This window comes from Xyrauchen texanus, chromosome 24 (genome assembly GCF_025860055.1).
Source record: "Xyrauchen texanus isolate HMW12.3.18 chromosome 24, RBS_HiC_50CHRs, whole genome shotgun sequence".
Taxonomy (NCBI): domain Eukaryota; kingdom Metazoa; phylum Chordata; class Actinopteri; order Cypriniformes; family Catostomidae; genus Xyrauchen; species Xyrauchen texanus.
In genome coordinates, this window is record NC_068299.1 from 42,915,606 (window position 1) to 42,941,589 (window position 25,984).

The 25,984-nt window shown below is 49.0% G+C and overlaps 1 protein-coding gene across 1 annotated transcript in view; it reads right to left on the reverse strand.

Moving 5' to 3' along the window:
- Nucleotides 1–25,984, reverse strand: part of LOC127617781 (uncharacterized) — a gene marked incomplete at its 5' end in the record, with an annotated part of 288,177 nt that overhangs the window by 104,180 nt on the left and 158,013 nt on the right. The window contains 3 exon segments of the mRNA XM_052089853.1: nt 11,302–11,316; nt 19,348–19,521; nt 21,270–21,460. Of these exon segments, the coding sequence (XP_051945813.1) occupies nt 11,302–11,316; nt 19,348–19,521; nt 21,270–21,460 (380 nt within the window).

Sequence of the window (25,984 nt, forward strand, 5' to 3'; positions counted from 1 at the left end):
GCCCGTAGAAAGTAGATGTCTGTCCAGGGTTTGAGTGTTTTGCGGCAGGCGGGTGTGATTGTCACACGGTGCGTGCCGCGGCACCATGCTCGTACTCGAGTCTGAAGCCAGTGCTGAAGCAGTCTTATATACATCAACCCCAGCGGCGTGGCTGTGGCGGAGGATGCTATATGCCCCAGGAGCCTCTGGAAGAGTTTTAGAGGGACCGTTGTGCCTGGCTTGATTTGAGACGTGGTTGGTGAGACGTGCGGACATTGAGACTGAGTCTAACTCCATGCTGAGAAAGGAGATGCTCTGAACCGGGGTGAGCTTGCTCTTTTCTCGGTTGACCTGAAGCCCCAAGCGGCTGAGGTGTTTGAGCACCTGGTCTCTGTGAGCGCATAGTAACTCTCGGGAGTGGGCCAGTATGAGCCAGTCGTCGAGGTAATTGAGTATGCGGATGCCTGCTTCTCGGAGCGGGTCAAGAGCTGCCTCTGCGATTTTCGTGAACACGCGAGGGGACAGAGACATGCCGAAGGGGAGGACTTTATACTGGAACGCCTGGCAGTCGAACGCGAACCGTAGGAAGGGTCGGTGTCACGGCAGAACTGAGACGTGGAAGTACGCGTCCTTCAGGTCTATCGTTGCGAACCAATCTAGGTGCTGGACGCATGTTAAGATACACTTGTGCGTGAGCATTTTGAACGGGAGTTTGAGCAGAGCTCGGTTGAAAACTCACAGGTCCAAGATCGGTCGTAAGCCGCTGCCTTTCTTGGGTACAATGAAGTAAGGGCTGTAGAAACCCTTCTTCATTTTGTTTGGAGGGACAGGCTCTATCATGTCTTTGATTAAAAGGGTAGCGATCTCCGCACGCAGGAATTTGGCATGTTTGCCGTGTACTGTGGTAAAGCGGATGCCCGCAAAGGGGGGCGGGGGCCTGGCAAACTGAATTGCATAACCAAGTCGGATGGTCTGGGCCAGCCAGCGTGACGGGTTGGGAAGTGAGAGCCACGCATCCAATCTCCGTGCTAGGGGCACCAAGGGGACGAGAATTTTTGACATACCCGGCGGGGCTTCGCAACGAGGTGGAGCAGGTAGTACGCCATCGTGAGGCGAGCACTTACCTTGCTCTGCACACCCGGCAGGGGGTGGGTTAGTGACTGAGGAGGAGGTCTAGTAATGGTGTCCTCTGGACTCGTCAGAACCGGCTGGCCGGGGGACAGTCGTGGGGCTGAAGGCGGATCTGGGACCGCTTTCAGCATGCCGGTACTGTTGAGATCTGGTGGCAGAGTGCCGTGAGAACGGCATTTGCGGGCCAGATGACCCAGAGACAAAGGAAATAGCTCTTTTATTGAGAATTTGGGTACCGCTTCCCGGTTAAGGGGAGCGGCAAATTAAATAAATTCAAAAGAAGATTCTCTTCCCGGACCTCCACCGGCCTCCATGGCCCATGGCGGCAGGCTTGCGGAAGGACAGGATATGAGAGATCGTCTCCGTCTGTTTCTTCACCGTGGAGAACTGCTGGGTAAAGTCCTCGATGGTGTCGCCGAAGAGGCTGAACTGGGAGACTGGGGCACCGAGAAAGTGAACCTTGTCGGTCTCACGCATCTCGACCAAGTTCAGCCACAGGTGTCGTGCCTGGACCACGAGGGTGGCCATCGCCTGCCCAAGTGACTGCACTGTGACCTTCGTGGCTCTAAGGGCGAGGTCAGTCGCTGAGCGCAGTTCCTGCAGCATGTCGGGATCAGGGCTACCCACGTGCAATTATTTAAGCGCCTTGGCCTGGTGGACTTGCAGGAGGGCCATGGCATGCAGGGCGGAAGCGGCATGTCCGGCGGCGCTGTAGGCCTTCGCTGTCAGCGAGGATGTTGTCCTACAGGCCTTGGAAGGGAGTACAGGGCGACCCTGCCAGGTGGTAGGGTTTCCGGGGCATAAGTGGAGCGCAACAGCCCTAAAAAAGGGACCGGGGGGGCGCGGCTGTGAGTGGCACCCGGACCCCAGGAACCAGTCATCCAGCCACGATGGCTGTGGGGAGGACGGAGGGTTCCAGTCCAAGCACACGCTGGCGGAGGCCCGGGAAAGCATTTCGGACATCTGAGCGTCAGTCTCAGCTTGGGCGTGCTGGCCCGAAGGCGGCAGCCCAAGGGAGTTTTCCGCATCAGACGCCGCGCTCTCTGATGCAGCGGCGAGCTCATCTGCTTTGAGCTCCAGAAGATAAGCAGGCTGGCTGTGAGGCGAGTCAACGAGCGTTCTGGGGGACGGGTGGTCCGAGGGGGGGTACCCGACGGGTAAAAGCGAGCCACAACCGCAACATTGTCATGGTCATGCCCTCGCAGTGAGAGCATGAACCATCCACAAACTCAGCCTCGGTGTGATCGCTACCCAGACACACGAGACAATGCCAGTGGCCGTCTGAAGCAGAGAGCACTCTACCGCATCCAGGAACTACACAGGGGCGGAAGGGCATCTTTATAAAGACATGTCCTAAAAAGGACGTTCAACGCCGCTGTGTATTTTGCTCTTTTAGAGAAAATCACTCTTTTAGAGGAAATCACTCTTTTAAATAACTCTCTAGAGTTTGGGTTTCTGCACTGTCGAAGCGCCCAGGGGCAATCTGCACTGCCGTGCAAGAAGGAGAAATCGCTGCTGTAATGCGCCCTCAGTCCAACAGCATGCAGAGCGTCAGAGGAATAGGAACAGGTGTGTTTTCACGCGAACAGCATGCACGACCATCGGCTCCGAAGAAATGTTCTGAATGAACTATAGTATTTCCTCGCCTTTATACCCGTATGTCCGGGGGCGGGGTATGCAAATACTGGCTGCCAACTTCTCGAGAGCGACAGACGGGGAACCATGGTTTTATTCAGTAATAATGTAGTAGCCATGACTGAAGTAACAATGACTGCTGTCACCATAGTTTTCTCCTCTCTGCACGCTTTGCAGACTCTTCCCCTGGGCGCTTCGACAGCGCTTCTCTTATAAAAGAGTTGACTTCTCTGAAAGTGTTTATTTTCCTCTAAAAGAGTTTGATTCTGGTAAAAGAGCAACATACACAAGCGAGCGTTGAACGACCTTTTCAGGACACGTCTTTTAAAGATTCCCTTCCGCCGCTGTGTAGTTCCTGGGTGCGGTCTCCACTGCTGACGGTCATAAAAGCTGTCTCGTGTGCCAGGGCTGCGAACACACGCAGACAGCATTTTATGAATGGTTTATGTTCTCAGTTTGAGAACATAGCCATGGCAACATTGCGGTCCTGGCTTTCTTTTCTCATGAGGGAAAGCCACTTCAGCTGCCCCCCGCATCGTTCCTTCTTAACACAGGATTGACCACGACCACCTGGTACGTCCAAACGATTGTCCCGTTAGTGCCCCTCGCACAGAGCTTAGACGCATGGCTTGCGCTTTCCAAGCCCGTCGCGATGGTTGGCCAGGACCATCCGACTCGGCTACGCGATTCAATTCACCAGGCTCCCGCCTCGTTGCAGCCGGAGGTGTCCAGACGTGTCGTGGTCACCACAGACGCCCAACTGGGTTGGGGCGCCGTGTGCTACGGGCACGCAGCCGCTGCCTCCTGGACGGGGCCCCGCCTGTGTTGGCACATCAACTGCCTTGAGTCATTGGCTGTACTCCTTGCCCTGCGGAGGTTTCGTCTTGATCCATACAGACAGCCCCGACACGGTAGTGTACATAAATCGCCACGGCGGCGTACGCTCTAGTCACGTCACAACTCGCAAGCCATCTCCTCCTTTGGAGTCAGGTCGCGGCTCGCCACTCATATCCCTGGCGACTGCAACACGAGTCGTGACAGGTCTCACTCAGTGGAGAGTGGAAGCTCCACCCCCAGGTGGTCCAGCTGATTTGGGGCCACTTTGGCAGGGCACAGATAGACCTCTTTGCCTCCCAAGACAACTCCCACTGCCCGCTCTGGTACTCCCTAACAGAGGGCCCTCTCGGCAAAGACGTGCTGGCACACAGCTGGCACTGTAGCAACTCCTCCCTTGTCAGGCAGGATCTACCACCGCACCATGTCCACGTGGCTTAACAACCCCCAGGTCTCCGCAGGGCCTTTTCCCCTGAAAGAATAGGAACAGGAAAGGACGCCTTCCCCGACGCATCTATAGCGTTAAGATAGCCCCAGCAGATGTAACACGGGGTAGTGCATGGCATTTTTAAGTGGGACCCCTTGTGTCACTACAATCGACACTATCCCCTTGCCACGTCACTATCCCTACCACTGTAATGCGCTGTAACCGTATTCTCGGCTCCTCAGTGAAAACCTGTATGGCATTCGCTCACCCACTCCCTTTATACCCGTATGTCCGGGGCGGGACATGCAAATTCTGTCTGCCAACTTGACATTGGCCTTTTCTCAAGTTCAAGCTCAGAGGTATAGAGACCCCTTGTGTCACTATAATCGACACAACGACCCATTCCTTCCATCGGGGAATGGAGGTTACAACAGTAACCATTACGTTTGGCAGTAATATTTCTTTTTCTGAATATAACAAATTCCAAACCGTACCGAAACCGTGACCCTTAAACCGTGATATAAACCCATCTGTGAGAGATTTGAAGAGTTACCCCTCTACTATCTATCTATATTGTGTCAAGCAGGGCAGGGCCGAGTGGTGTCAGTGCAGAGCAAGGCCGGAGTGGTAAACGATTTGCACCTGTTTGCACACTGGTCTCGTTCCAGGGAGGAGCTGGAGTATTTAAGGAGAAAAGACAGCAGCAGATGGCGAGAGACAGATGCATGGAGCTGTGTGTGACTGTGCCACAGTGACTGTTGAAAAGCAAGGTTGTTGAATATGTTTGTTTATTGTGCAGTGATAAACATAACATAAAAGTGGCATTAAAGTCTTATGTGGACTGTTCACACGGCACCCACTCCCTCCATAGGAAAGGCAGAGGTCAAAAACTAAGTCATTCAAGCATGTGAATTGCACGTAACATGATTTTGAAACACTGTGCTGAAATTTCAAAGAAATAGCTAATATATATGAATATTCAATTACACAAACACCGTAAACTCAAGTCATGCCAGCTTCTAGCAGAATTAAAACTAATAAACGGATTCAGAGCTGAATACTGTGGCTGTTCACTTGTGAAAACACTTGGAATAATTTAATGTCGCCCAAAAGCTATCTTGTAAAGAAAGGAATATGTTATGATGTTTATTTTAACAGCACAAATTAGCACAAACTACACCGGTTTGGAGAGATTTGGAGTGACGTCATTGCTCCCGAAAAGTTTCATACTATTTCTAAGGAAGATAAATAGTTACATTGTTTCTTTTAACAGCAGAAATCAGCACAAACAAATGGCACACTGGTTCGGAGTGGACCATATGGGGTGGAGTGATGTCATTGCTCCCGAATACAAGCTGTTATTTCTAAGATACAGGCTTTGTTATTTTGCTAGCCATCTTAAAGAGACCTTAGTTTGATAAACATAGTTAACTGAAGAACATAGTTACACATACTTAGAACTATTGTTCGTCGATGTTGCCACAACGTTGGCTATGAATATAGGAAATTCACTTTTCCGGTTGTCACAACGTAATCAATTACATTGCCACAATGAAAGTTTGGTCATCAAATTACGGTGCAGTTAGGTATTGCAAGAAATATATCTAAGGTTAAACTAGATAATAATTAGGACTGTTGCAATATTTACATTTTCTGATATTTAAATCTGGTATATGGCCATATATGAACAAATACAATTAGAGTTCATATATTTGTACTATGTACTATATACTATGAGTGGTGGCAACAGCAAAGCAAGCACCCATACATAGATCTTATGATTAAGGTACTAACCCAGATAGCAAGGTGACATTGATTCAATGTTGATTTTTGGTTGATTCACTTTCGTACATCTCTGACAGCGATTCAGTGATGTCAGGGCAACATTGTGATTGGTTATCAAGGCACACGTGATCCAAGTTGACAGTTATGCTTTCTCCAATGGTAGAGCCACGGATTCATCTGGCTAACCCTCCAGGTAAGCATTAATTCAAATGTTGTCGTAAGTATTTTAATTTGTCGATTAAATTCACCAAAATTATGGTAGACAACTAACCTGGCCTAAATGTACACCCATTTTGGTGATTAATATAAATAGGAGTGTATTACTTGTTTCTGTTCAAACAATAAACAGATTTAATGGCTGGTTGGCCCCCTCAGCTAGTTAAGATGGCAATGGAAATGTTGCTTTCTGAGGTAAATTATTAATTAAAATTCGTGAAAAATGTGGATGGATCAATTCATCATAATTAATTAACACCTATGTTTGTAGTTTTATTATTTATGTGATTTATTACTGTGTTGCACGTTGTGTTTACACATGTTAAGGCTCTATGATGGGAAGAAAGTTTCCTATTTTCCAGTGCTCTTGAACGCAGCATAACAGACAAAGGAGGTCAGAGATGGAGAGGAGGCATAAAGACCAATAATTCTGGGTCGGACCTACGCCGTAGCCTCTGCGTCTGTTTGGATTTAAAGTTCTGCATTCAGTGTGTTGGTGTCTGCATCACTAGTTGGCAAGGCGCAGCAACAGAAGAAGACTTTTGTTTAACTTGGTGCTTGGGGAAGCGGTGCATAGATCAGTACTTTTGTTCAAACTGGATTTAATTAACATTTATTGGAATCTCTATTAAATATATCGGTCACGTTTTGACTGACATTGTTGTTATATGGATAAATAAGTTTTTAGATCACTAGGTTCATTTATGGTTTATGAGCTTCTCTGTTCAATACGTTTGTATGTAATAAGCCTCAGAGCTTTCATTAAAAGCTTTCATAAAATGCTATTACATTCATTCCTAATTAATGTGAAACTACCGCAGATATATTTTTTATTATCCTGGGGAGGGTTTCTGGTTGCACAATGGACCAATCACAACTGTTGCGGCCCATGTATTCACAACACATATTTACATTTGGTTACATTTTTGGAGAGGCGCATGTCAGGCTACGGCATAGATCCTTATTTATCTGGTTTCTCTCAAGGTTATTTTTCACCATTAATCAAAACATTTGGAGTTTTGCCACAGTCGCTTTCAGCTTGCTCACTGGGGTTATTAATACAATTATTATTTAATTACTTTTTGTTAAACACGATTAACAATCGTATTTTAACTAATTACACAATGAAGATTCATCGACATTATAGACATTCGTTTTATCGTCTGTTAATGCCTGATCTTCTGTAAAACTGCTTTGAAACGATGTGTGTTGTGAAAGGCGTTATACAAATAAAATTTACTTGACTTGACTTCACCTCTTAACACTTAAAATGTGTCCTTTTAGCAGATAAGCAAGTTGATTGCAGGCCCTTCAATGAGATGCCACAAGATAGAAGAATGTATAGTATGTACAGTATATCAGTGTAATAAGATTTATATGTTAATTGTTACATGGATTCATGTTGACATGTTATAAAATTTTAATTGTCTGCCTGTAGGAAGCACTGGTAAATGTTGCCATTGCCATTTCCACACTGGCCAACTGTATATCAGAAAAGTAATAGAAGTTACTTATTAATCTGGAAAGTAAAAGTCATTTTAGAGCTACATTACGATCTGTAACTCTAAAAATGAATGTCACGTGCAGCATGGCAACATGAATAAAACATGATAAAAACAATTAAGTAAGAAAGAATTTCTGCCAATTGTTACCTGTGACAGGTGTTGAATATTAGTTAATTTTATTTATTTTTTTAATTAAAGGTCAGAGAATGGAATCTCCTGAATCAAGGCAGATAATAAAAGACAAGTAATTAAGGAATTTACTAAATATATATCATAAAATCTGAAAGTTAATACAATCTGTTTTTTTTTTTCTAATTAAGCTGCAAAAGTAAAAAGTAGAATGCACTAAGACAGTGTTTCTCAACACTAGTTCTCAGGCCCTCCCTCCTTTAATGTTTTAGATGTCTCACTAATTAAAACCTGATTTAACTCATCAGCTTGTTAGTGTGTTAAATAGGGAGATATCTAAATAAAAGAAACACTTCTTAAGAAACACTGCACTAATGGTTATTAAAACTTAAGGCTGTGTATCATAGCAGTTGTTGACATAGTGTTCCTTTTTTTCAAACTGCTTTCCCTTTCAAGACATTGCTTATTCTAAACTGACCAAAACACTGGCTGAACTGGTGTTCGAAGTGAAAGAACTCAGACTAGAGGTCCAGGGTTTCATAAGACAGCAGCTACCAATCTCTCCCCATTACCGCTCTTGCTCCCTCTAAAAGACTTGACTTAGTTAGAAGAAGCTGAGCGGATGCTTTACATTCAACACACACACAAACACATATATACTAGGCAAATGTTTTTTTTTTTTTTTATGTTGTCTAGCAGGAAAAATATGTTCCCATGCCATTTTTTGTAACCTACTCATGTTCTGTGCAAATATGTCCCCCGAAATCCTTCTAGGTTGGCCAATTTGCTATTGTGGGAGGCACATCAGTTGAGGCGCGTATGAGAAGGATGCTGGCCTGTACTCTAACCAATGTGCTGGCCTCTTAGATGAACTGGACAGGGAAGAAACTGAAAGATGAGCATAAAAAAAATGGCTTTCAGAAACACAAGGCTCAAGATGTGCATGTTTGGTAAATTAGTCAGTAGAGAAATGGAGAAAATGTTTAAAAGTCTAATATAGTTTGATTTAAGTTTTGGTTATTTCTTAAAATATTTCCCATCCCATAAATGTTATTTGCAACAATATTTGGTCTATTGGGAAACTGGACCCTACATGTGACTACAAATGACAAATGACTACAAATGACAAATGACAAATGACTACAACATGGCGACTACATGTGACTACAAATGACAAATGACTACAACATGGCGCCTCAGATGGCCGCCTCGGTGTGGAGCTCTTCAATTCTTTTGTTGTTTTTGTTAGTTTGTCCTGTGTTTAACAATCTTTTACCAATCAGTTTTACCAGGGACGAACTGCTGAACATTCGGCAGCACATACCAGATCATCTTTTCCCGGTTTTTCAATATTCGGACGTTTTGCTGGACATTTTAGTTGGAGGCGCTGCTGTGTTGTTTAGATGCGCTACGAGACGCAGGCGAGGGAGACGAGCTGGCGCGCTGGTTAAACTCCGTCAGCGCGGCGTTCGCACAGCGCTGCCGAGCATTCATCTCGCAAATCTCCGCTCTCTTCCCAACAAAACGGACGAACTACATCTCCTCACACATACTAATAAGGACTTTTCAAACTCTGCTGCACTGTGCTTCACTGAAACCTGGCTGAGTGAAGCCATTCCGGACAGCACATTACATCTGCCGGGCTTCCAGCTGTTCAGAGCGGATCGCATCGCGGAGTTAACGGGGAAAACAAGAGGCGGAGGAACATGCTTTTACATCAATGAAAGTTGGTGTACAGATGTAACAACACTAAAGAGGATGTGCTGTCCTAATCTGGAAGCGCTCTTTATTAACTGTAAGCCGTTCTACTCGCCGCGGGAGTTTTCTTCGTTTATTCTGGTGAGTGTTTACATTCCTCCTAACGCGTCTGGGAACTTAGCGCTGCAACAGCTGGCTGATCAAATCTCAGACACAGAACAACAATACCCGGACTCAGTCATTATTATTCTTGGGGACTTTAACAAAACAAATCTCACACGCGAACTGCCCAAATACAGACAGCACATTACATGCCCCACCAGAGACAGGAATATATTGGATCACTGCTATACAACATTAAAGGATGCATATCGCTCTGTCCCACGTGCAGCTTTGGGTCTCTCTGATCACTGTCTGGTTCATCTTCTCCCGACCTACAGGCAGAAATTAAAATCAACAAAGCCAGTTGTAAGGACTATAAGGAGATGGACTATTGAAGCAGAGCTGGAACTACAAGCCTGCTTTGACTGCACTGATTGGAGTGTTTTTGAAGCTGCAGCTACAGACCTGAACGAGCTCACAGATACTGTTACATCATACATCAGTTTCTGTGAGGATATGTGCATCCCTACTAGGACATTTTTGTCATTCAACAATGATAAACCATGGTTCACAGGGAAACTCAGACAGCTTCGTCATGCCAAAGAGGAGGCTTACAGGGGTGGGGATAGAGTCTTGTATAATCAGGCCAGGAACACACTGAATAAGGAAATCAGAGTGGCTAAAAGAAGCTACTCTGAGTAGCTGAAAAGCAAGTTTTCAGCTAACGAACCTGCATCAGTGTGGAGTGGCCTGAAACAACTTACTAATTACAGGACTCCTACCCCCAACCCTGTGGCGGACCAACGACTGGCTGACGACCTGAATGTGTTTTACTGCAGATTTGAAAGGCCCGATTTCACACCCCACATGCACTCGGACCTTCAATTCACACAACCATTAACACCTCCTGCAACCCCCCTCCTCCCCCCTCCTGCTACACTACCTGCACTCAAGATCTGTGAGGATGATGTGTGCCGTGTCTTTTGGAAGCAAAGGACAAGGAAGGCTCCAGGACCAGATGGCATCTCACCAGCTTGCCTTCGTTCCTGTGCTAACCAACTGGCCCCCATCTTCACTCAGATCTTCAATAGATCACTGGAGCAGTGTGAAGTCCCATGCTGCTTCAATCGCTCAGTTATTTTCCCCGTCCCTAAGAAACCTAAAATCACAGGACTTAATGACTACAGACCTGTCGCCCTGACATCTGTGGTCATGAAGTCATTTGAGAGACTGGTGTTGGCCCACCTGAAGGACATCACTGGACCCTTTCTGGACCCCCTTCAATTTGCTTATCGAGCAAACAGGTCTGTGGATGATGCAGTCAACATGGGTTTGCATCATATCCTGCAACATCTGGACAGACCGGGGACATACGTAAGGATCCTTTTTGTGGACTTCAGCTCGGCTTTCAACACAATCATACCAGATATACTCCGGACTAAGTTAAACCAACTCCCTGTTCCCACCTCTACCTGTCAGTGGATTACTAGCTTTCTGACGGACAGGCAGCAGCTTGTGAGGCAGGGAAAATTCACTTCCACCACCTGTACCATCAGCACTGGTGCCCCCCAGGGATGTGTGCTCTCCCCACTTCTCTTCTCCCTGTACACCAATGACTGCAGTCAAAACAACCTGGAGCTGAACACGCTCAAAACAGTGGAGATGATTGTGGACTTTAGGAGGAACACCCCAACATTGTCCCCCCTCACCATTCTGAACAGCACTGTGGCAGCAGTGGAGTCATTCAGGTTCCTGGGCACTACCATCTCACAGGACCTGAAGTGGGAGATACACATCGACTCCATTGTGAAAAAGGCCCAGCAGAGGTTGTACTTCCTTCGCCAGCTGAGGAAGTTCAACCTGCCACCAGTGCTGCTGAAACAGTTCTATTCAGCAGTCATTGAGTCTGTCCTCTGCACTTCAATAACTGTCTGGTTTGGTGCAGCTACGAATTCAGACATCAGAAGACTACAAAGGACAGTTCGGTCTGCTGAGAGGAATATTGGTTGCCCCCTGCCCCCCCTTCAAGAACTATACACTTCCAGAGTGAGGAAAAAGGCTGGTAAAATCACACTGGACCCCACTCACCCTGCCCACTACCTTTTTGAACTGTTGCCTTCTGGCCGGCGCTTCAGAGCTCTGAACACCAGAACCGTCAGACACAGGAACAGTTTTTTCCCTCAGGCCATCCATCTAATGAACAATTAAATTGCCCCATTGAGCAATAATTATGTGCAATACACAGTTTAATTTTAATTTATATTATCCAACATATCCACTTCTGCCATTACTTACATTGCTCTGTACATAATATACTGTTTTTTGTTCTTTATATACAGATTGTATTAGATTTGCACTACATGTGTGTATGTGGGTATGTATGAAGGTGAGTGTATGTACGTATATGTATAATTATTTATTTTGTGTTCTTTTTTGTTTTTAATTACCTATGTCTTGCTGCTGTTTTTGGTATTGTTTGTATTGTTGTTGACTGGAAGCTCCTGTCACCTAGACAAATTCCTTGTATGTGTAAGCATACTTGGCAATAAAGCTGATTCTGATTCTGATTCATATCACCATGTCAGTCTGTCAGCAGTTAGGTCTAGAGTGGTATATCTCAAAAACTGTTCCCCTTCTGTCGCTCTCTCCACGTTGTGTCGGAGAAGCGACACTAGGGGTCTCTCTTGAGTGCCAATATTCACCTCTGATCTTATTGAAAAGGGCCAATGGGAGTTGGCAGTCAGTATTTGCATACCCCGCCCCCGGACATACGGGTATTTAAGCGGGGCAAATACGGGAGTTCATTCAGAAAATTTCTTCGAGCCGATGGTCTGTCTGCAGTTTGCTGCGAGTTACACGCCACTTAAACGTTCCTGTTTTCCTCTGACGCTCTGCATGCTGTTGGATCTTGACGGCACAACAGCGGCTTTCTCCTTCTCAGTGCACGGCGTGCATTGTTGCCCCTGAGCCCTTCGACAGCGCAGACACGTACACACACACACACTGTGTATTAAAACATTTACTAAAAGAGTAATTTTCTCTAAAAGAGCAAACACAGCGGCGTTGAACGTCCTTTTAAGGACGCGTCTTTTTCAAGATGCCTTTCCGCCCCTGTGTCATTCCTGGATGCGGTAGAGTGCTCTCCGCTTCAGACGGCCACAGGCGCTGTCTCGTGTGTTTGGGCCGCGATCACACCGAGGCGGCGTTTGTGGATGGTTCATGTTCTCACTGCGAAAACATGACCATGACCACGTTGCGGTCGCAGGGTGCACCCCAGCTGCACAACACAATTTTTTGCTCCTTCTTCCCCTGGGATTAAGGATGGTGCGGTTGGCGCTGGGGGCGATTTGGGGCGGCAGCGGGTGCAGTTTCGCCGGGTAACCCCCCTCGAACCTCCCGTTCCCCGACATGCTCGCTGGTCTCCGTCCATGCTCGCGGTGATAGCGGCTCGCCTCACGGCCCGGCTGTCTATCCTCCCGAGTCCGAAGCAGATGAGCTCGCCGCTGCATCGGAGAGTGCGGTGTCTGATGCCGAGGACTCCCCTGGACTGCCGCCTTCGGGCCAGCAGGCCCAGGCTGAGGCCGACGCTCAGATGTCCGACATGCTTGCCCGGGCCGCCTTGAGCGTGGGGTTGGACTGGAACCCTCCATCCTCCCCACAGCCTTCTCGGTTTGACGATTGGTTCCTGGGGGCAGCGCGCCGCTCGCGGCCTCGCATCCCCCGGTCCCTTTCTTCCCGGAGGTGCATGATGAGCTGACGCTCACGTGGAGAGCCCCGCTCTCCGCTCGTCTAGGTGCCACCCGCTCCACTCTCTCCACCCTCGACGGCGGAGAGCGCACGGGTACGACGCGATTCCCCAGGTTGATAGGGCAGTTGCGCACCATCTATGCCCCGGTAGCCCTACCTCCTGGCGGGGTCGCCCGTACTCCCATCCAAGCCCTGTAGGACAACATCCTCGCTAACGCGAAGGCCTACACTACGGCTGGGCGCGCTGCCTCCGCCCTGCATGTGATGGCCCTCCTGCAAGTCCACCAGGCCAAAGCTCTCAGAAACATGCACGGGGGTGGACCTGATCCTGATGTGCTGCAGGAACTGCGCTCAGCGACCGACCTCGCCCTGAGAGCGACGAAGGCCACAGCGCAGGCACTCGGACAGACGATGGCCACCCTAGTGGTCCAGGAACGCCATCTTTGGCTCAACCTGGTCGAGATGCGTGAGGCTGACAAAAGCCGCTTCCTGGACGCACCTGTCTCCCAGATTGGCCTTTTCGGTGACACCGTCGAGGACTTCGCCCAACAGTTCTCCACGGTGAAGATGCAGACGGAGGCCATTTCGCACATCATGCCCCGCCGCAGACCTGCCGCCATGGGCCCTGCCCCATCTGCCCGCCGAGTGCGTCCCCCTGTGAGGAAACCAGCTCCTGCTCCGCCTCAACCCGGGCCCAGCTCTCAGCCCCAGCGTCGAGCACTCCTCAGGCGGCGCACGCCCCCTGTCTCACGAACCCCCTCCAGGATCCGGAAGGCTCCCAAGCGTTCCTGAGACAGCCGACCCAGAGCCGAAGACGTTAGCTCCGGAGGTGGTAAGACCGCTCCGTCCCCCAGTGGAGGGCCGGGAGGAGAATCCTTTGTTTTTTCATTTGCCACACCCCTGACGGGGCTGTGGTACCCACATTCTCAATAAAAGAGCTATTTCCTTTGCCTCTGGGTCACCTGGCCCGCAAATGCCGTTTTCACGGCAATGTGCTTTCAGATCACAACAGTCCCGGTACACCGGACGCAGCGATCCGGCCTTCCGCCTGCCCGGCTCCCGCCCCCCTTCAGGGGCGTCCGCTTTTCCGCAGTACACGGCGAGCACGCCAGTTCCCTGTGCACGGAAATCGCGACCCTCTTAGCCAAGGGTGCGGTAGAGCCCGTCCCTCCAACCAAAATGAGGAAGGGTTTCTACAGCCCTTACTTCATTGTACCCAAGAAAGGCGGCGGCTTACGACCAATCCTGTACTTGCGAGTTTTCAATCGGGCCTTGTTAAAACTCCCGTTCAAAATGCTTACGCAGAGAAATATTCTGGCTGGCGTTCAGCATCTAGATTGGTCAGCGGTGGACCTGAAGGACGCGTACTTCCACGTCTCAATTCTGCCACGACACCGACCCTTCTTACGGTTCGTGTTCGACGGCCAGGCGTTTCAGTACAAAGTCCTCCCCTTCGGCCTGTCTCTGTCCCCTCGCGTCTTCACGAAAGTCACAGAGGCGGCCCTTGCCCCGCTACGAGTAGCCGGCATCCGCATTCTCAACTACCTCGACGGCTGGCTCATCCTAGCACACTCTCGAGAGTTACTATGCACACACAGAGACCAGGTGCTCCGGCACCTCAGCCGCTTGGGGCTTCAGGTCAACTGGGAAAAGAGCAAGCTCACTCCGGTTCAGAGCATCTCTTTTCTCGGGTTGGAGTTAGACTCAGTCTCAATGACAGCACGTCTCACGCAGCGAGCGTGCTCAGTCGGTGCTGGACTGCCTCGCTTCCTTCAAGCCAGGCACAGTGGTCCCTCTAAAACTTTTCCAGAGGCTCCTGGGGCATATGGCGTCCTCCGCGGCGGCCGCGCTGCTGGGGTTGATGCATATGAGACCACTCCAGCACTGGCTCCAGACTCGAGTCCCGAGACAAGCATGGCACCGCGGCACGCATCGGGTAAGGATCACCCCCGCCTGCCTCAAAACACTCTGACCCTGGACAGACCTCTGCTTTTTACGGGCAGGAGTGCCCCTGCAGCAGGTGTCCCGACGTGTCCTGGTCACAACCGACGCCTCCCGGTCCGGGTGGGGTGCCGTGTGCAGCGGGCACGCAGCAGCGGGCCGTTGGAAAGGGGCCCCGCTGCGTTGGCACATCAATTGCCTGGAGTTGCTGACCGTCCTTCTTGCTCTCAGGAAGTTCCTGCCATTAGTTCGGGACAAACATGTCCTCGTGAGATCGGACAGCACCACGGTGGTGGCGTACATAAATCGCCAAGGCAGCGTACGCTCCCGCCACATGTCACAACTCGCCCGCCGTCTCCTCCTATGGAGCCAACTCAAGTCGCTGCGTGCCACTCACATCCCCGGCAAGCTCAACGTCGTAGCGGACGCGCTATCACGACAACGTCTGCCTGGCGGGGAGTGGAGGCTTCACCCCCAGTCGGTCCAGCTGATTTGGGAACGGTTTGGCAAGGCCCAGGTAGACCTGCTCGCCGCCCAGGAAACCTCCCACTGCCCGCTCTGGTACGCCCTAACAGAGGCTCCCCTCGGGACAGACGCGCTGGCACACAGCTGGCCCTCGGGGCTGCGCAAGTACGCATTTCCCCCAGTGAGCCTTCTTGCACCGGTGCTGTGCAAGGTCAGGGAGGACGAGGAGCAAGTCACGTTGGTGGCCCCCTACTGGCCCACTCGGACTTGGTTCTCGGAACTCAGGCTCCTCGCGAAAGCTCCTCCCTGGCGAATTCCCCTGAGAAAGGACCTCCTCTCTCAGGGACGGGGCACGCTCTGGCACCCGCACCCAGACCTCTGGAACCTCCACGTCTGGTCCCTGGACGGGACGCGGAAGGGCTAGCCTTACCGGCGACCGTTGTGAATACCATCAACCAAGCCAGAGCCCCCTCTACCAGGCACTTTTACGCCCTAAAGTGGCGCTTGTTCGCAGATTGGTGTTCTTCCCGAGCCGAAGACCCGCAGAGATGCGCGATTAGGTCAGTGCTTCTGTTCCTACAGGAGAGGCTGGACAGGAGGCTGTCCCCATCCACCCTCAAGGTGTATGTTGCCGCTATCGCCGCCCACCACGATCCTGTAGACGGCAAGTCTTTGGGTAAGCACGACCTGATCCTCAGGTTCCTGAGAGGCGCCGGAGGTTGAATCCCTCCCGGCCAGGCCTAGTTCCCTCCTGGGATCTCTCGGTAGTCTTGGCAGGACTCCAGAGACCTCCCTTCGAGCCGCTCGAATCAGTTGGACTCAGGGCCCTCTCTCTTAAGACGGCCCTGCTGATTGCGCTCGCCTCCATTAAGAGGGTCGGGGACCTGCAAGCGTTCTCTGTCAGCGACACTTGCCTGGAGTTCGGTCCGGCAGATACGTCTGTGATCCTAAGACCGCGACCGGGCTATGTGCCCAAGGTTCCTACCACACCATTCCGAGATCAGGTAGTGAACCTACAAGCACTGCCCCAGGAGGAGGCAGACCCAGCCCTTTCGTTGCTGTGTCCAGTGCGCGCCCTGCGCATTTACCTGGACCGCACACAGAGCACCAGACGCTCTGAGCAGCTCTTTGTCTGCTTTGGGGGACGGCAGAAAGGGAATGCCGTCTCCAAACAGAGGCTCGCCCACTGGGTTGTCGACGCCATCACACTGGCTTATCACACCCAGGCCGTGCCCCTACCCTTGCGGGTCCGAGCTCACTCAACAAGGGGTGTTGCGTCCTCGTGGGCACTGGCCGTGGGCACTGGCCAAGGGCACCTCCCTAGCAGACGTCTGTAGAGCCGCGGGTTGGGCAACACCCAACACCTTCGCAAGGTTTTACAACCTCCGCGTTGAGTTGGTTGCGTCTCGTGTTTTCTCAGGTCCGAGCCCGTAGAACTCGGTAACATGTAGACCGACCGGCCGGGTGGATCGCTTGCGCCCAGCGCACTTTTCCTGACGTCAAGGTAAAGTAGTGCGCCTTCTTCCCAGGGCGCCCCACTCCGAGTCGGGCCCCTGGTCGATTCCTCCCCAGCCCTCCGGGTCCGTGGTTCAGCGGAGGAACTCGCCGACCCAAGCCACTGCGGGTACCCTGATGGCTACCCTGTACTGGTATAGGTGCTCCACAGGTAAGGCCTCCTGCTCAGACTCCCCCTGTGTGTAATTCCACGGTTCTGTCCCCTTACGAGCAGACCCCCGTGTCTCCCTTAGGCAGTTACATCTGCCTCGGTCGCCGTGCTGTAGCAACTCCCCCCTTTCGAGGCTGGATCTACCACTGCACCATACTTTCCACACGAGCCCTAAGACGGCCGTGTGACGTGTCTACCACTTTTCCTCCCCAAGAAAAAGGGCAGGTGTGGTCTCCGCAGGGTCTGGGTAAGACCCCCTTCCCTATATGCATGTAAGGGCCCCAGCCGTGATTGCTCTATGCGAGAAACATAGAGAGAAAAGAGGCCCAGCCAGGCTGGCCTGTTCCCATGTTGGCAAACATCGCCTTGTTCCCCTCCCAGGGTAACTAGAAGGACTCCGATGTTCTTATGGGGCATTGGGGAAGGGTATGTGCAGCCAGGTACAGACGATGCGTGGCATTGGATGAAATCCCTGCCCGCCTCTGTATCGGCGCTCCACGTACAAGGTTCAGCGCATGGCAAGATTGGAATGGGTCCCCTAGTGTCGCTTCTCCGACACAACGTGGAGAGAGCGACAGAAGGGGAACGTTTGGTTACGTATGTAACCTCCGTTCCCCGAGGGAGGGAACGACACGTTGTGTCTTTCCTCCACCATAACACTGAACCGAGCCACTGTTGTGGCTGGACCATTTCCGGCTCCTCAGAAAAATCCTGAATGAACTCCCGTATTTGCCCCGCTTAAATACCCGTATGTCCGGGGGCGGGGTATGCAAATACTGACTGCCAACTCCCATTGGCCCTTTTCAATAAGATCAGAGGTGAATATCGGCGCTCAAGAGAGACCCCTAGTGTCGCTTCTCCGACACAACGTGTCATTCCCTCCCTTGGGGAACGGAGGTTACATACGTAACCAAACGTTTGGTGGATTGCAAAATTGTGTCAAAATTAATGTTGAATACAGGGTTAATCCTGTCAATTTTGGTGACCCTATGACATTCTTTCTAGGGCCCCATACCAAGTGCCATATCTGAAGAACTGTAGTGTCTTGGGACGTGAATCATAGGGGGTTGAGTTTCCAGAGACGCTCAGTCAATTTAAAGTGCTGCAAAGTAATAGGACCCAAGGAAGTCCCTGGAGGGCTTGGGAGGCTTGAAACCTTCTGTATCAACCCTCCAGATTGAATACAGCGCCCAGCGGTAATGGTGGAAATTACAGCAATAGTGGTAAAACAACCTGAAATGGTTGTAATCGGGTAATAACAGATTTAGTGGTGATAACAGTAGTGGAAATATTTGAGAGAATACGTTAGCCTATTTACTAGGCAGTTTCTTATTTACCATTTGAATTCTAGGTAATTATCCGCCTTACTTTACTTTTTTTTGTAAAAAATTTTTACACAATTTATTTTTACTTTTCACCTTGCTTTTCCATTCAGTCCTCCAGTGTATCTGAAGGTGCTTAAAAGGAAACTGTCCATATTATAAGTCATTAAATAGTCTTAAATTTTAATTCAGCAGGTTTTAACTTCAACATAAACATTTTGTGAAATTTCAAGTTGCACAATTTTGTGGTACATTTGTAACACATAATTAGTCACATTTCCAAATATTTAGGACCCATCTTCTGTCAATTATACATTACTACCAGTCAAAAGTTTTAGAGCACTGTGTGGTTCTAACTTTCAGTTTGTTTTTTATTCTTTTGATGCCTTACAACAACAGGTGAAAGCTGATAAAAAGGAGGCCTCGGAGTTTGTCAGAGGATATATTTAATGAGTATAAGGCCATCCTTTTCACAGCAGAGGCTTCAGTCCTTGCAAAGCTCCTGAAAAGTCCTGAACAATAGTAATGTTTCAGTCTGTAGTACCCTTTGGGGGTTGACCCCTAATAAGAAAACTAACGGAAACAATAGTGGTCTTTTGCCCCTTCGGGGATTGACCCCTAATAAGAAAACTAATGAAAACAATAGGGGTCTTTCGCCCCTTTGTGGCTTAACCCCTAATAATTGTATGTAATATATATATATTTTTTACAGATGTTACTAATTTGTCATATAATGCCAACTTAAGAAAGAAACAGAGTTCTCACCTTCACAACCTCTCTCGATCTGTCCGACACAAACCAGTGCATCTGACATCAGATCAGGCAGATGACCGTTTAGATCCACAGATGCCAAACATCCCTGAAATCCCTCTCCAGCGTGAACTAACTTGGGTAAGTCTTTATACATATCCTTTGGCACACCACCAATATACAGATCTCCTATAAAGAAAGCCAGAAAAAAAAGATGAATCATGTGATTATGTTCTTGATCATATAGTTGAAAATCATATTTATACAGTTGATATCCATTCACATTCTTTCATTTCTCTTTCTGTAATATCAGATCATATTGCTGCACTCTAGTGGTATCCGAATGTAATTGACAAAGTTACCAGAATTCAGGATATGTACTATTTTCATTTTCTTTCAAGTCTTGTTTTTTGTTGACCATATTTAGTCAACCTTTACTATATAGAAACAATAGTATTTTGGTCTATAATAATTTCTTTTAATAAGCACGAGTGAAACACTGCTGTAATGGTTGCAAACAAATTCAAAGCAGGGAAATATAACATTAAAATACAAAATAACTTTGCTACCTTAAAGGGGTAGTTCACCCAAAAATTTTAATTGTCTAATTTTCTCCCACTCATGCCATCCCAGATGTGTAAGACTTTCTTTCTTCTGCATATCTCAGCTCTGTAGGTCCATAACAAGCAAGTGAATGGTGACCAGAGCTTTGAATAACAAAGTCAGCCAGCATAAAAGTAATCCATTGGAAACAGAAACAGATGAATATTCAAGTCCTTTTTTTACTAGAAATCTTTAGGATCAGGACAGGGTCGGCAGCTGGGGAGAGGTCGGATTCCTCCAGGACTCCGACAGCAGTGAGGGCAGCGCCTTCGGAAAAGCGACACTCGTAGGTACTGCAGACCTCCTCCTCCTCCTCCTCTTCTTGGGGGTTTTAAAGGGAGAACAGCAGGAGGAGGGCTCCATGTCTCAGAGGACATCTGAGGAATCTCCTCAAGAGGAAGGGAACGGTCATCCTAGGCATCTTTATCAGCAGTGTCTAAAATTCTCTAAAAAAAAAGATTTTCAAGAACTCCTCAATTGATCTCTACCCCTTCTGAAGAGAGATCCCACGATAGAATTGCTGATAAGAGTTGCAAACGTCCGAACGGGAGCTTCCTTCAAAACAATTCCCATGCCTGCAGAGTCCAAATTGGCTGGTTAATTATGTCAAGAACCTGGAAAAATGACTCAGTTGCAGGGAATGGGATGAATAAGGGAACTTTGTTAACAATAATATAAAAACATAACTGAGCAAATATACATAAACTGACAGGAAGCCAGCAGACTGACAAGACTGTAATGCTGAACACAAGGAAAAAAGCCACAACATGAACCAGCAACAAACAGAAAACAAAGCATGAATATATATGCAATAGGAAATAGGGAACAGGTGAAACACATACACAATCAAATGCTAACAAGGGTCTGTAGTCGGGGAGCATATTAATAGAAAGAGCAAGAAAGCAAGAAAGCGCATGGCAAAACACAAACAAAGCCATGTGCACAACACAACACAAAGAGACACAACAAACAAAGACACAACAGCATGTAACAGAACAAGGAGGAGAGGGAAAAATACAGAGATAACAGGATCCTAACACAAAAAATAAAGCAAAAACAAAACCAAGATGGCAAGATCCTGGAACATACACATATGAGATGGCATGAGCGTGAGTAAATGATGAGTGAATTTTCATATTTGGGTTAACTATTAAACATTAAACCATATATCCATATCCTCTGACAGACACAAACACGCATGCACGCACGCACGCACACACACACACACACACACACACACAAAAGTAAGAATGGGCAACAATCAGGAACATGTGAATTGGTTGGTAAAATAACCTTGCAGTATTAATAAAACAAATAACAGTGCATCTTTCTACCTTTCAAGTTGAGGTTTTTGGCACCCACAGTGGTCTGTGTGGTGATTTTTGTGTCTATTTTGACTGTGTGCAGGTTATTAGTGTCTCTGGAAATCAGAATATTGTGCCAGCGATTGTCACTGAGGGGTTTATTTGAGTTTCCTTTGATGAGATGAGCACCGTTTCCCATATCTGAGACATAATGAAGGTAGCTTTTAAAAAAAAAAGATATTGTGTAATTAAAATAAGGTAAAATAAGGCACTAAGTGCAAATAGTGATAGGTGATATTTACATTAAGTGCAAATAGAAAGAAAAAGTGCAAATAGTGGCATTTCCCCTTCTGTCACTCACTCGACATTGTGTCGATTGAAGTGAAACAAGGGGTCTCTTCTGAGAGCCTCGCTTACTTCTGAACTTGAGAAAAGGCCAATGTAAAATTGGCAGACAGAATTTGCATGTCCCGCCCCAGACTTACGGGTATAAAGGGGAGCAGGCGAGTGACTGTCAGACAGAATTTTCTTCGGAGCCGAACGGTTGTGTGATCAGCAAGCTGTGTGCTTCACCCACCTCTGCAAGAGAGCTTTCTGTTGCCCCTGGGCGCTTTGACAGCGCTTCTCTCCTGAAAGAGTTTGATTCCTCTAAAAGAGTTTATTCTCCTCTAAAAGAGTTTTATCTGGTAAAAGAGCAACATACACAAGCGAGCGTTGAACGTCCTTTTCAGGACATGTCTTTTTAAAGATGCCCTTCCGCCGATGTGTAGTTCCTGGATGTGGCCAGCATCTCTCCAGATCCGACGGTCATAGGTGCTGCCTCGTGTGCCTGGGTAGCGATCACACTGAGGCAGCGTTTGTGGATCGTTCATGTACTGCGATGACATGACTACGGCAACATTGCGGTTGCCGCTTTCGTTTCTCAAAACGAACGCCACTCCAGCCACCCCCGCATCGCTCCTTCTTCCCATGGGATTGTGGAGGACCCGGCTGGCGATGGAAGCGATTTGGGGATGGCAGCGGGCTCGGCACAGCCCCATGAACCACCCGCCCCCCGGCACGCTCATTTGCTTCCGTCTGCGCTTGGGATGACGGCGGCTCGCTTCATGGCCAGTTTGCCTCATCCCTGGAGCCAGGTTTGGATGATGACATTGCCGCTGCATTGGAGAGCGTTCAGGCGCCTGATGCTGAAGACCTGACCGGACTCCCATTCTTGGGCCAGCCCGACCAGTCAGATGGCCGACATGCTTTCCCGGGCCGCTGTGAGCGTTGGGCTAGACTGGAATCCTCGCAGCTTGACGATTAGTACCTTGGCTCCGGGCGACTCCCAGCCACGTCCCCCCGGTACCTTGCTTCACGGAAGTGCATGATGAGCTGACGAGTTTGTGGAGGGCACCTTTTACTGCCCAGAAACGACCTCCTCACTCGTCCGCTCTCGCTACCCTGGACGGCGGGGCAGTGCACGGACATCCCTCAGGTGGACAGGGTGGTTGCGATCCACCTGTGTCCCGAGAACGCCGGGACCGCCCGGTACTCCCCTCCAAGGCCTGTAGGACAACGTCGTCACTGACTGCGAAAGCCTACAGTACCACTGGTCAGGCTGCCTCCGCCTTGCATGCCATGATTCTCCTGCAGCTACACCAAGCCAGGGCATTCAAAGAACTGCACCAGGGTAGTCCCGATCCCGACGTGATGCAGGAACTGCGCTCTGCCACGACCTTGCTCTCAGAGCTACGAAGGTCACAGCACAAGCACTCGGGCAGGCGATGGCCAACCTCGTGGTCCAGGAATGCCACCTGTGGTTGCACTGGGTTGAGATGCGTGACATTGACAAAGCCCTGGCAGGGCAGCGCTGATGAGTATTGAAGACATCCCTACAGGACCTCCTCCTCTGCCAGCAACCCGCCCCCTGCCAGGTGCATGGAGCAAGGTAAGTGCTTTGAGTTTTTTCTCAGCACCCAAGCCTCGGGATGCGCTTTTGCCTCCCCCCCGCCACGAGGCCCCACACGATACATCCAAAACGATTGTCCCATTTGTGCCCCTCGCACCGAGCTTAGACGCATGGTTTGCGCTTCCCAGTCTGTCACGATGGCTGGCCAGGACCATCCGACTCGGCAATGCAATTCAATTCGCCAGGCTCCCACCTTGTTTCAGCGGTATTCGCTCCACCCCAATGCGTGGCAAAAACGGCAGCACTTTACGACCAGAGATTGCCACTCTGCTACTCAAGGACGTGATAGAGCCTGTCCCTCCAGCTGAGATGAAGAAGGGTTTCTACAGCCCTTCATCTTACCCAAAAAAGGCGGTGGGTTGCGACCAATCTTGGACTTGCGAATCCTCAACCAGACTTTACACAGACTCCCGTTCAAAATGCTCACGCAGAGGCGAATTCTAACCTGCGTTCGGCATCAAGATTGGTTCACAGCGATAGACCTGAAGGACGCGTACTTCCACGTCTCCATTCTGCCTCGACACAGACCCTTCTTACGGATCGTGTTCGACGGCCAGACATATCAGTACAAGGGCCTCCCCTTTGGCCTGTCCCTGTACACTTGCGTCTTCACCAAGGTTGCAGAGGCAGCATTGATTATAGCATTGATCAGGTTCCTTAGAGATACCTGGAGGTTGAACCCTTCCCGGCCAAGCCTGTTCCCCTCCTGGGATCTCTCAGTTGTCCTCTCAGGCCTTCAGAGACCCCTCTTCGAGCCGCTTGATTCAGTCGAGCTCAAAGCCCTCTCCTTGAAGATGGCCCTTCTAATCATGCTCACTTCCATCAAGAGGGTTGGGGACCTGCAAGCTTTCTCTGTCAGTGACACTTGCTTGGAGTTTGGGCTGGCAGATGCTCACGTCATCCTAAGAATGCGACCGTGCTATGTGCCCAAGGTTCCTACGACCCCCTTCAGGGACCAGGTCATGAACCTGCAAGCACTGCCAGGAGGATGCACACCCAGCCTCTTCGTTGCTGTGTCCCCCTGAAAGAATATGAACGGGAAAGGACGCCTTCCCCAACACATCTATAGCGTTAAGATAGCCCCAGCCACTTTTTAAGTCTTTGACAAGATACATAGAGAGAGAAAAGGCCACGGCTGGCCGGCTGGCTCCCACACAAGTCATGTTGCCTGTTCCTGTACAGGTACTGGTAACCTAAGAGCGGTATATGACACCTTTTATTGGGGGTGTTGGGGAGGTTTACGTGCAGCCAACCCAGCTGCTTCTAGCACGCAGCAGCCTGCTTGCACCTGGATCTGCAGTCACGTAAATGGTAAATGGTCTGCACTTATATAGTGCCTTTTTAAGCCTTTTCAAAGCACTTTACACTGCGTCTCATTCACCCATTCACACAAACATTCATACACCAATGGCGGCAGAGCTGCTATGTAAGGTGCTAGCCTGCCATTGGGAGCAACTTGGGGTTCAGTGTCTTGCCCAAGGACACTTCGGCATGTGGAGTTTGAATCTCGTGTGGGCCGGGATTTGAACCACCAACCCTGCGATTAGTGGCCGACCCGCTCTACCAACTTTTGATGCGGGACCCCTTGTCTCACTGCAATCGACACAATGTCGAGTGAGTGACAGAAGGGGAATGTCATGGTTACTGTTGTAACCTCCGTTACCCGATGGAAGGAACGAGACGTTGTGTTCCCCTTGCCACGTCACTATCCCTACCACTGTAATGCGCCATAACCTTACTCCTCAGTGAAAACCTGTCTGACAGTCACTCGCCCGCTCCCCTTTATACCCGTATGTCCGGGGGCGGGACATGCAAATTCTGTCTGCCAATTTGACATTGGCCTTTTCTCAAGTTCAGAGGTATGCGAGGCTCTCAGAAGAGACCCCTTGGGTCACTACAATCTACACAACGTCTTGTTCCTTCCAACGGGGAACTTAGGTTACAACAGTAACCATGACGTTTCTATTTTCACTTCTAATAAAATACTAACATACAGTAGGCTATAGGCATCACTGCAGTGTGTTTACTGTTTATTTAGAGTCCCACAGACACTCTACACCCACTCCAACCCCTAACCTTACCTTACAAAAAAATAACCATGGTTAAACTACAGTAACCATAGTATCATCATGGTATTTTGTAATAAAATTATAGTAACCACAAAAGTAAACATGGTTACTATATTAACACCATATTACTGTAGTAGCACCATGAAACTCAGGATTCCTTAAAAAAAAAACATGATTACTACTGTACAATATTACTATAGTAAAAATATGGCTAAAGGAATAGTTCATCCAAAAATGAAAATTCTTTCATAATTTACTCACCCACATGCATCCCAGACATGTTTGACTTTCTTCTTCAGAACACAAATGAACATTTTTAGATGAATATTTCAGCTATGTAGGTCCAAAGAGAAAGTGAATGGGTGCCAACATCTTGAAGCTCCAAAAAGCACAACATTGCAATCATAAAAAGTAATCCATACTCCAGTGGATTAATGTCTTCTGCAGCTGTAGCTTTAGTCGCTCAGGATCATTGATAGGGAATCTGTGAAAAGTTAGTCTTTCTTCTTGCGATTATACCTGTAAAGTTTTTCAGTAGGTTGAGGCATCTAAAATAAGCACATGCAAACACCATCTTGAGAAAGAAACAGATACAAATACAAATCTATAGCGAAACCAGTTCAGCTTCTGTGTAACATTCCTCCTCTGCACTTCCGTATTTTACATATTTCATGTGTCAGTTCTCATGTGGTCTTCCGTCAGGCGAGAGGCAGCGTGTATTTGAC